This window comes from Myotis yumanensis, unplaced genomic scaffold (assembly GCF_028538775.1).
Source record: "Myotis yumanensis isolate MYYU_CA2020_CCGP unplaced genomic scaffold, mMyoYum1.0.hap1 SCAF_2, whole genome shotgun sequence".
Classification (NCBI taxonomy): Eukaryota; Metazoa; Chordata; class Mammalia; order Chiroptera; family Vespertilionidae; genus Myotis; species Myotis yumanensis.
The window spans coordinates 38593958-38606477 of NW_027223753.1; the positions used below are offsets into that span (position 1 = coordinate 38593958).

Genomic DNA, 12520 nt, shown 5'->3' on the forward strand with positions numbered 1-12520 from the left:
CCTTTTTAAATGCTTCAGGCATACACCTATCCATAAATCTTTTACAATTCTCATCAGACTCGGAAAGACCTTAGTAAAATAAATGAAAAAATATGCCTTAGATTTTTAAGTAGTTTGTAGAGACCATATGTACCATTTCAAATTCATACATCTGGAACTATTTATGATAGAAACCTTGATTCTTAAGGGATTATTAAAAGCAGAATGTATACATTCTGATGAAGGAACAGGCTGAGAAACAATCACAGTATTAATGTATTTATTAGTACCACAATATATTTATTTTTACTTATTATTAATATACACTTGTTAAATAGTATAATAAATAAATATTAATTAGAACCGAAATGGTTGAACTTACGTTTCTATGTCAGAGTAACTTCAAATGACCTGATTAAATCGTAATATGTAAAAACCCAGGGTCCGTAAGCCCTACTGAAGACTCAAGTGAACACTGGAAGTCAGTCCTACAGTTAGTGCGGGGTTGCTGAGGTGACCCAGCACTGACTGCTGTGGGTGAGGGGGCTGTGGATCAGGCCCAGAGAGAGAGGCAGGGTCTGATCCGCAGCCTCCGTGGCAGCTGTTGATCAGCCCTTGCCTCTCTTTCTCTCCGGGCTTCGCCAGTAGCCATGTCTCTTTCTTTTTCTCCGGGTCTCCGCAGGGGCTACTGATCAGCCCCACCTTTCTGATCAGGCCCAGAAATAGGCCAGAGACGCTGACTGGCATAGAAACCGACCAATCAGAACCAAGTTGGCTGGCAGGGGAGGGCCATTGGGGGTGAGATCAGGCTGGCAGGGGAGGGTAGTTGGGGACAACCAGGCCGGCACGGGAGGGCAGTTGGGGGCAATATCAGGCTGGCAAAGGAGGGCAGTTGGGGGTGAGATCAGGCTGGCAGGGGAGGGCAGTTACGGGTGATCAGGCAGTCAGAGGCAGTTGGGGGCGAGATCAGGCAGGCAGGCAGAGGCAGTTAGGGACGTGCACTGGGCCACTTGTAACTAATAAAACCAAACACTAACTCCTTACCATTACTTTCCTAAACAGCTCTATAAAATATAAATACTCTCAATAAATGCCAAAAATCACTCTTCTTCCTTAACACAAACTGATGAACTCTGTGTAACAAAATGCACAGAATGGTGCTGGCACACAGTAAGTGATAACTTGCTAAGTGAATGCATGCTGAACACATTTTCTTTTTTCAGAACCACTGCCTAGCACAGTATCTACATCCTAATAGGCACTTAATAAATGTTGCTGCTGAAAAGCCAGTAATAAACGTACCAGAAAATTGCCCATTAGGATTAAATCTAATCCTGTGAAAACATTTCCTACCTACTAATGTGCCTCATATTTAATCATGGTGGTAAACTATGCACACTTTTAATAAGGAGGAAAAAAACCACATAACAGTGGCCCAATTCTTACTTTACAATTGAATTCAATATGAAAAAGAAATTATTTTCTCTTTAAAACATACTATAGAAGCTTCCTTATATTGACACCCATTCTTCCAACTTAGTGTTATTTTATTACTCTAGTAGTTTAATATTTGTAAAGCACTTAAGACAGTGCCAAACACGTAAGTACAAAATGTCTGTTAAATAAATATTACCTTCTCTTAAAAAAATAAAAAGCCAATGAATTGGGACTTTTAAAGTGCTCCAAGCTTCTGTGGAAAAGTTAATTTCAATTTATAAGTTTTTTCAATTATATTTTAAAGAATCTTACACTCTATTGGAGCTGGATGAAAACAGTTGATTTAGTTCAAAGCTTTAAATATTCCACAGGGGATAAGCAAAGAATAGAGTAAATGTTCTAAGATTATAAAGTCAGGTCTCTTATTAAAAAACAAAAAAATCTGCTCATGAGTTCTGAAGTCTGAAAACTTACCAAGTCTTGCAAGGTAGGTAGACGCCAACAAGCATTTGCCTAGTGATTCTTCTCTCTTGTAAGGGATGGACCAATGATCAGTCAAAACACGGCTTTCCAGTTCATATAAGTTTGTTGTAGGGAATTCAATTCCTTCCCCTGAGCAGTTTCCATTTTCATCATTCTTCTGACAAATAGGGATTATGGTAAAAAACAAACAACAGTGACTACTTTAAATTTTTTTAACACTGAGCAGATGCTTAATCAATAGAAGTTAATAAATAATACCAATAGTGTAGATTCCAAATTTCTTTCTCATAATTTGAATTTAATGATAGAGTTCAGTGGTGACAGTAACAGCTATCGTGGGAGAGTATGGAAACCCTACTGGTGTAGTGTCAGGAGTGAGTCAGTAGTGAGGAATGGAGGCAGCAGGTATCTCTTTGGAGAAATTTATCAAAAGTAAAGTAGTCTCAAACTTTATTAGAGTGGCCTTCCTACTCCCTCAGAAGGCAAGCTCATCTCATTCTTCAAAGATGAACCTTCTCATAAAATAGCAAACCTACCTTCACCTGCAGCCATCCTATTCTCCCCATTTTTGTTTTGTTTTTCTTCACTGAAAGGATAAATTTCTTCTGCCTGCTCCCTCTTCTTGATATGCTAGATCCGTTCCCCTCACCTCCCAGGACAGCACACTCCCCTGTTCTCCTTTGGTGGATCTGGCTGGTTCCATTCTATCTCCCCTTCTGGTACAACTTCCCCTTCCTGGCCATCAAGTATTGGAGTTTCTCAAACCTCAACGCTATTTCTCAAACCTCTGGCTCTTCTCATTATACTCCAGAGAAGGCACATCTGTTTAGCAGCACAGCCAGAAATCAAGACTCATCCTCTTTTTTTGTTGATAATTTCAAGATTTTTTAAATTGAATTTATTGGGGTGCCATTGGTTAATAAGACTATGTTTCAGGTGTACAATTCTATAATACATCATCTGTATATTATATTGTGTGTTCACCACCCCAAGTCAAGTCTCCTATCACTATTTATCCCCCCTTTTCTTTCTTCTACCTCCCCTCAATTCCCCTTTCCCTCTGATGATCATCATAGTAGGTCTGTGCCTATAAGTTGTCTTTTTCTTTGCCTAATCCCTTCATCTTTTCCACCAAGTACTCCAATCCCACTCCCATCTGACAGCTGTCAGTCTGTTCTCTGTATTTATGAGTCTGTTTCTATTTTGTTTGTTAAGTTTATTTTGTTCATTAGATTCCACATACAAGTAGAATCATATGGTATTTGTCTTTCTCTGACTGGCTTATTTCAATTAGCATAATACTCCCCAGGTCCATCCACGTTGTCGCAATAGGTAAGATTTCCTCTTTCATAGCTGAGAACCAGGACTCATTCTTAAAACCCGTGCTCCCATCTTCACCCCCAAAGACCAGGATTAGACCTGAACTTCTCTCAAATCTATCTACTTCTGTACAGCTCTGCAGAGATGCCACCATTCCTCCAATACTCTTTCAGAGAAGCCTTTCCAGAATTTCCAAACGATGTCAAACTCCTTTAATTCCTTTAAACCAGTGAGTTTCAACCTTTTTCTTCTCATGGCACACACAAACTAATTACTAAAATTCTGCAGCACACCAAAAAATACATTATATATTTTGCCAATCTGACTTAAAAAAACCAAAGGTGTAATTTTCATTCATTCACACAGGCGGCTATTGTTGTGTTGGTTATTATTTTTAAATTTGACCGTCTACAGGAAAAGAGGTCAGTGCCTCTGACTACATACTCAAGGTATCGCACGCTTTAAAATTCTGGCGGCATATGCTGTGGCACACCGGTTGAAATTGCTGCTTTCAACTCTTTTTTTAAAGAAATATATTTTATTGATTTTTTACAGAGAGGAAGGGAGAGAGATAGAGAGTTAGAAACATCGATCATCTGCCTCCTGCACATCTCCTACTGGGGATGTGCCCGCAACCAAGGTACATGCCCTTGACTGGAATCGAACCTGGGACCTTTCAGTCTGCAGGCCGACGCTCTATCCACTGAGCCAAACCGGTTTTGGCTCAACTCTTATTAGAGAGTTAGGGACTCACCTACAGTGGTGTAGACCTGAAAGGGGTTCTAAGGGAAGTAATCTCACAGGGTGATCTATATACAGTAGGTCCTCGGGTTACATCGGAGATCTGCTCCTACGATGCGACATAATGCGATTTTTGCCATAAGTTGGAACCCACCTACATAAGCACCTATGTCACTCACATGGAGCACGTAAACAGCAGTGATGAAGTGAAACAGTAAAAAAATTTAAAAGATAACAAATCCTGACCTTTACTTGTGGTAAATAAAACATAAAGGACATATCTACATACGTCGAAATGACGAAGCTTTTTTTTTTTTTTACAAATACTGTAAATGGGAGATGGCAATGTAACTCAACGTACGTCGAGTCCGACGTAACTCAAGGACTGCCTGTATATAAAACCCTAATATGCAAATAGACTGAACAGCGGAACAACCGAACCAGTTACTATGTGCACTGACCACCAGGAGGCACATGCGGAACATGGAGGCATTGTCAGCCTTGGCGGAATGGTGGAGCAGGTGAGCAGGGGCACGGGTTGCTGTCATCAGGGCGAGCCTCTGGTGGTTACTGAAAATTCTTTACTCCCACACGCCACGGTCCCTCCCAGCACTCACACCTGATGCTGGTGCTGGCCCCACTCACACCCACTGCTGGTGCTGAAGCTGCCACTTGCACCCGCTGCTGGCCCCGATTGCCCCTCAGGGCTTCTCTACCTCACCCTGCTCCTGAGGGGCAATTTGGGCCAGCAGCCGCCTCTTGCACCCACTGCCAGTGCCAGCCCGCTCACACCCACTGACGGCGCTGGCTCCGCTCGCACCCGTTGCTGGCACTGGCCCCAATCGTTCTGCGCCATCAGCGGGTACGAGCGGGGCCGACGCTGTCAGTGTGTGGGAGTGGTGGTGGCAGGAGCAGGGCAGCTGGCAGACATGGGAACGGGGGCTGCTGCAGGAAGGGTCAGGTGGGGGCACAGAGGATAGGACAAGACCTGCCTCTGTGCCCACCACAGCTTTGTGGCCCACAGTTCCTTTCAAGGTGCACGAATTCGTGCACTGAGCCCCTAGTCCAGTGATGGCGAACCTTTTGAGCTTGGCATGTCAGCATTTTGAAAAACCCTAACTTAACTCTGGTGCCGTGTCACATATAGAAATTTTTTGATATTTACAACCATAGTAAAACAAAGACTTCTATTTTTGATATTTTATATATTTAAATGCCATTTAACAAAGAAAAATCAACCAAAAAAATGAGTTCATAGGTTCGACATTACTGCCCTAGTCTGACCATAAATTCCTAACCAGATAATTCACGGTGGGTGGTCAAATAACTTTTTTTCCCTTTATTGATTAAGGTATTACATATGTGTCCTTATCCTCCCATTGCCCTCCCCCCATTCCCCATTCATGCCCTCACCTCCCTGGTGTCTGTGTCCATTGGTTAGGCTTACATGCATGCATACAAGTCCTTTGGTTGATCTCTTCCCCTTACCCCCACCTTCCCCACCTTCCCTCTGAGGTTTGATGGTCTGACTGATGCTTCTCTGTCTCTGGATCTGTTTTGTTCATCAGTTTATGTTGTTCATTATTTTCCACAAATAAGTGACATCATGTGATATTTATCTTTCTCTGACTGGCTTATTTCACTTAGCATAATGCTCTCCAGTTCCATCCATGCTGTTACAAATAGTAAGAAGTCCTTTTTTACCACAGTGTAGTATTCCATTGTGTATATATACCAGTTTTTCAATCCATTCATCTGCTGATGGGCACTTTGGCTGTTTCCAAATCTTAGCTATGGTAAATTGTGCTGCTATGAACATAGGGGTGCAAATATCCTTTCTGATTGGTGTTTCTAATTTCTTGGGATATATTCCTAGAAGTGGGATCACTGAGTGGCATATACTAGGTGTACCGGTTAATAATGCAGATTTTTTTCAATAGATGGAGTTACACATATTTGATATATATGCGATTTGATATGTATGCTATTTTGTTGTATTGACAGCAAGCTTCAAAACTTCATATGTTAAATTTGCTGAAGGTGTTAACATCATAGATATTTTTACGCTTAAAAATGTCGAATTTCATGCCAAAAAAAGAGCATTTACGGTAAGTTTTAATTCATTAATTTATTTTGAAGAAAAAGTTATTGTATACTTCGGGAAGTATATGGTGAACATGCTCCATCTCAAGATACTTGTGAACGCTGGTTTAAACACTTTAAAAGTGATGATTTCCATGTGAAAGACAAAGAACATCCCGGTCAACTGAAAAAGTTGAAGACCAACAATTACAAGCATTATTGGATGAATATGCATGTCAAACTCAAAAACAACTTGCAGAAAGACTAAACGTTGCTCCGCAAACAATTTCCGATCATTTACAAGCAATGGGAAAGATTTTAAAGGAAGGAAAATGGGTGCCACATCAACTGAATGAAAGACAAATGGAAAACCGAAAAGTCATCAGTAAAATGTTGCTTCAACGGCACGAAAATCTTTTTGGCATCGAATTGTGACTGGCGATGAAAAGTGGATTTATTCTGAGAATCCCAAATGCACAAAATCATGGGTTGATCCAGGTCAACCATCAACATTGACTGCAAGGCCAAATCGCTTCAGAAAGTAGACAATGCTCTGCATTTGGTGGGATCAGGAAGGTATGGTGTATTATGAGCTTCTAAAACCAGGTGAAACCATTAATACTGATCACTACCGACAACAAATAATCAATTTGAACCACACTTTGATTGTGAAACGACCAGAATGTTCCAGAAGACACAGCAAAGTAATTTTGCTTCATGATGCACCATCACACACTTCAAAACCAGTTAAAGACACATTAAAAGATCTTGCCTGGGAAGTATTAACCCACCCAGACCTTGCTCCTTCAGATTACCACTTGTTCCGATCGATGGCACGTGTACTTTATGAGCAGCACTTCAAACGTACGAAGAAGTGGAAAATGGGGGTCTCTGAATGGTTTGCCTCAAAACAAGAAAAGTTCTATTGGGACAATATCCACAAATTACTTGAAAGATGGGGAAATGTGTAGCTAGCGATGGACATTACTTTGAATAAAGCACTTCTGATGTTTCTCTTGAAATTATCGTGTTTTCTTTGATTTCAAAATCCGCCATTATTAACCGGTACACCTAATATATCCACTGATACAGGAAGTAGACTAGTGGTTGCCAGAGGATGGGAAAAGGGAGAAAAGGAGAGTGACTGTTAATAAACATAAGGTTTCTTTTTGTGGTGACGAGATATTCTAAAATTAAAGAGTGGTGAGGCTGCACAACTCTGCGAATGTACACTTTGATTAAAGGGTGAACTCTGGTATGTGACTGATAGCTCAATAAAGCAATTATTTTAAAAAGTGGATTAAAATAAGTTTGATGATTATAGTAACTAAACATAGATTAATATATAAACATATCTAAGAATTTTAGACAAGAGCAGGCACATCCAAGTGGTATGGCCATCATATATATATATCTAAGCATCTCAAAACAGAGAGTTGTACCTAATGATTTATAGTAAAAATGATACATATGTCCATAAGACAGTTTTAAAGAATCAATTTAAAAAGCAATATATTTAAGACCTAAAAGGTGCAAAATCTCATGCTGTTAACATTCTTGGTCTTGAAAAAGGAGGGAACAGACATGATGTATATACCAAGGTTAACGAATGTTACAGAGCAGCATTACACTTGAGGAAGGTGCTGGCAATACAGAGACAGGGATCACCCAAGAGGAGGAAACAGTGACATGAACCCATATTTAGGGTGGCTTAGTATTTTGAGTCATCACCGTGAGTAGAGCCTGTCCTTGGCAAAAATTACATATTGAGCAAGAGAAAACATGCAAAGCAGCTCAGAATCGTTCTATTACAAAATAGCTCCCAAGAGATATAAGCTTTCGTCGGGTTTTTAATATGAACTCTGGAATGTAATATACTATTTTCTCATTAGACACCAAATTCAAATGGATACCCAAGTAACCATTAATGATTTCTGATTCAAAATTTATTAGAAAAACATTTATCAAAAGCTTGCTATGTTCCAGACAAGGTGCCTTAACATTGGGAACAAAGATAAGGACCCAGACCCAATTCTTGTCTTTAAAGAGGACAATGTGAACATAGAGAAGGGGGGAATCCAAGCCAGACTACAGTGGCTGTGCACACAATTACAGAAGTGTAAGGAAAACAATATTTAAGGCAGAAGGTTTCAGAGCATATTATTTCAAAACCAGTACACTTTATTTTTCAAGTATGTGAAGTAATAAACCTCAATGTTTTTAGCCTTTTTGACTACTTGAGGCAATATCTTTACTTTTCATTATGATATTCCATCAATGTCATTTAAAAATTTTAAATACTTAATTTCTAAAAAATGTTTTATAATATTAATGTAAATTCAGCAATTGTTAAGAGACCATAATGCAATCACTAAGGCAGAAGAGAAGTTCATGAACAACTCTTGAATATCACTTTTAACCTGAAATATTTCTATTAACACTGAATCTCCTGCATTTGATCATCCAAAAAAAATAAGAGATGAGCGTATGCAGGGATTTTTAACTCTTTTCATCTCATGGCACACACAATTCTGCAGCACATCAGAAAATATTTTTTTTGCTGATCTGACACAAAAAAAATTGGTTTTATTTTTTACTCATTCATACTGGACGGCTACTGTTGTGTTGGCTATTGTATTTTTTTTTTTTTTTTTACTTGACAATCTAAGAGAAAAGAGATCAGTACCCCTGACTAAATAGTCAGGTACTTGCATGTTTTAAATTTTTTTGTGGCACACTGTTTGAAAATTGCTGAGCTAATGCATTAATTTATGATTTCTGAATTAACCAGTTTAGGATTCAAATCCAAACAGTTAACATTGTTAGATACATAATTTAGGCTATTTCTTAAATATGTAATCATTTGCCCATAGATACAAATGAAAACATAAACAAGGCCTCTGTAGCTCCCATGACACTTAATAGCGTCAGAAACATGCTAGGAATTCAAATAGCTGTGATTGTCATCCCTTCATCTACTTGGCAAACTATTCAGAATAAGGCTTACTATTTACTTACTTGAAAGGACAAGTTAGGACTTTTAATAGTTGGAAATGAAGTTTTTCATGGAATTAATAAATGCTGTAATTGTAAAGTCTGAATTTACCGCCCCCCCCACCCCCCCCCCGCCAAGTTTAGCACAAATCTTTAGATTTAACATGCAGATTATTTGGGCAAAAATATCTTTCTGCATGATACCTTTTATTTTTATAATTAGGCACGCTCACATATGTCACTACTCATATCTAAAACTTGCCTGATTGAAAAATGCAGATGAACCAATGTAAATACAGGCAATATTTTAACTGCAGGTTGAATATACAAAACAATGTAATATTCTTAACCCTTACAAATGAGCTTTAAAATATCATCACATGGGCTTTTTAGTAATAAATTTAATATTTATTAGAAAACTACCTTCATTGAGTTTCAAAAAAGAAAACAAACCCTTTGCTCTTGAACTCAACAAGGATATATTATTAAAATATAAGTCTTTACTCAGTGGAGAGAGAGTTAGCCCATGGAACTGAAGGGTCACAGGCTTGATTCCAGTCAAGGTACCTTGGTTGCAGGCTAAGAATCAATGGAAAAATATCCTCAGGTGAGAATTAACAACAAAAATAGAAGTCTTCTTTGTTTAAAGAAGCAAAACCTACTGGAGTGGATACTGCCTGTTAGTTTCGAGATAAGTTCCTGTCTGCCCATTTACTCAACAAATACAGATAAAGAAAATTATCCAGCTTAACGGGTAAGAGACTGCCAATGCTACTTAAAGATTATTTTAATACTAAATTCAATTGTTGAACTATTTTATTAGCCAGCAATGTACTCAAGAGCTTCTAAATGTCTGATTAATGTACAGAAAAATGGAAATGCCAAATTGATTTCTCCATGATGATTTTAAGTGGGTTTGTCTATTATCTAAAATAAACAATTGGTACCATATATATCAAGTGCATAAGAGAAAATATGAAAACATGAACATTTAATTCCAAGTCATTAATTTATAATAATTTTCATTAATTCTTAAAATTGTCAGTCTTATTAAATATTTTTCAAAGCATTCAGAGATAGTTATATGTATATCTGCTACTCCTTTTGATATTTCAGATTAGATAAAATGATTCCTAAAATACTCTTCCTGGAAAAAGGAGACAGGGACAAGTGTGGGCAGGCAGTCCTCAAGTTACTAATACACAGTGTCTCAAGTCTACAAATTGTTTTCTTGGAATACATATTCATTCCATGTTATACATAGTAGAAGAATTCTTACCTTTTCTACGAAGGCTGATATTTCTTGTAGTCCCTTTCATAATCCTTGGTGGCTATTCATTTATTATGGAAACAATGTTTTCATGAGAAGTTGTCTTATAATTCAAAGGTGATTATCTTACATATAGAATTTAACCTTTCATTTAGATGGAAGGTTTGGCACGTACAGATCATTAATGCCAGGAACAAAACATAGCTGAATTGGACCTTCAGTTTCAACAACAGGAAGGAAAGCGATGGTAAAGAGGATTTGAAATATTCAGGTGAGAGAAAAAGGAGTGAGTGGCAATAGGAGAATTAATGTATCTACTGAGTACTTAGCTACTATGTATCAGGAGTTGTGCCAAACCCCATGAGGCAAGTATTATCATCTTCATTTTTTAAATGGGCAAACCATGCGCAAGTAAGACAAGTCACTCAGAATAAGGTGTATATCTTATGATCTCCTGCCTAAAACCAACAGTCATTCATGTGTTCAGAATGGGATGAGAATTCAAGACAAGGTTTCTTTAAATCTCAGGTTCTAGAATAAGCACACTTATTCCAATTTCTTCTAAAATTAGTAGAATGTCACAGCCCCAAAAAGCACCACTCCAGAATGGAGGTAAAACGTTTTCATAAAAACAAACAAATAAAAAACTTATATAATGTACCTTAAACCAAGATTTGGGAAGAGAGGACTGATTACCAATTAAAACTTCTTTTTTGTCCAAAGCACTAGTATTTCTTAATCCATTGATATGCCTAAAATTCTAAATAAGTGGTTATGTAGCATGAACAATTATCTTTTATTCTTAATTTTGTTGAAATTTCTTTGACTATATATTCCTATATGACAGACCTAAATGTTGATTCTGTCACCATCGGTTGCTAGCTGTGACCCTGAATAAGCTTCTTAAACTCTCCATGTACCTTGGTTTTCTCAACAACAAAAAATACAAATAGTGTTTATTTGCAGGATTACGATGCAGATGAGAGCTAATCCATGTAGGGGGCCAACTACAACAAACAGGCACCATCATAAACAGCAGCCCAGACTTCTCTTCAAGCTTCAGATAAGTGTTTCTGTCTCCCCGTCGGACTCTTCAACGTTGGCATTTATCATATCTACAAAGAACTCAGTGTTCAGCTTCAAATTTGTTTCTTCTCTAATATTCCTAATCTCAGAAACTGTGTTTCATCTTCCCAACCCGTTGGTCACCATACCAAATGATTCTACCTCAAAAAACTGCCCCCAAGTCTCTCCTAGGCAACCACTGCCTTAGTTGAGGTCCTAGCTGTATGTTGCTTAGATTTCTCGCTGCTATACTCTTGTAACTGTCATCCCTGCCCCACATTCCCATTCCATCCCACTTGTGTGCCTCTTCCAAAATGCCAGAGTAATCTTCCTTTAAAACACAAAAACTAAATAAACCAAACCAAAAAAAGAAATCTGATCCCATTTCTTACTTGTTCAGAAATCTCCATTAGCACCCAGCTGCCCACAGGTGCCTAGAAAATAAAAGCAAGTTTCCTGCACTGGCATGCAAGGCTCCTCACCACCTGTGATGGTATTTGGAGATGGCACTTTGGGGAGGTGATTAAATCAGGGGAGCTCTGCTCTTATAAAAGAGATCACAGAGAGCTTTCTTGTTCCTACCAGCAAGTGAGGTAATAGTGAGAAGACAGCCATCTATGAACTAGAAGTGAGTCCTCACTAGATGCTGAATCTTGACCTTGGATTTCTTAGCCTGCAGAACTATGAGAAATAATTTTGTGTTCTTTATAAGCCTTCCATCTACGGTACTTTTTTATAGCACTCCAAACAAACTGAGACTTTCTTCAAACCCAGATTAAATATCACCTCTTCAACAAAATTTTCAAGATTCCTCCTTGGAAAATAAGGTATTCTGTCCTCTATTTTTATAAAGAATTCTTATTTAGTATTTTCCTTTGACTGAGAATCTGTATATATATATAAAAGCCTAAGTGACTGGATGACTGAATGATTGGTCAACCAGTCACTATGACACACACTGATCAGCAGGTGGCAGACGCTCAATGCAGGAGTTGCCCCCTGGTGGTCAGTGCACTCCCGAGAGCCAAGCCCGGAGACCGCAGTAGAGCGGCAGCAAGACTACCGAGCGGTGGTGGTGGTGGTGGTGGCAGGCGCAGCGGGGCCGGGATGAGCAGGAGTGGCAGGTGGCTTTGGACTGCCGGTTTTGGC

General features: G+C 38.7%; 1 protein-coding gene across 2 annotated transcripts in view; it reads right to left on the bottom strand.

Annotated features, from left to right (window-relative positions):
- The window catches only part of USP24 (ubiquitin specific peptidase 24), a 138880-nt gene that overhangs the window by 102808 nt on the left and 23552 nt on the right, over nt 1-12520 (bottom strand). The window contains exons 2-3 of one of the 2 annotated variants that reach the window (XM_070405211.1): nt 1891-2053; nt 2-69 (exon numbers count right to left, since the gene is read on the bottom strand). In XM_070405211.1, the coding sequence (XP_070261312.1) occupies nt 2-69; nt 1891-2053 (231 nt within the window). Of the gene's footprint in view, nt 1; nt 70-1890; nt 2057-12520 lie in introns of both variants that reach the window. The other variant, XM_070405210.1, reaches the window with a different exon arrangement.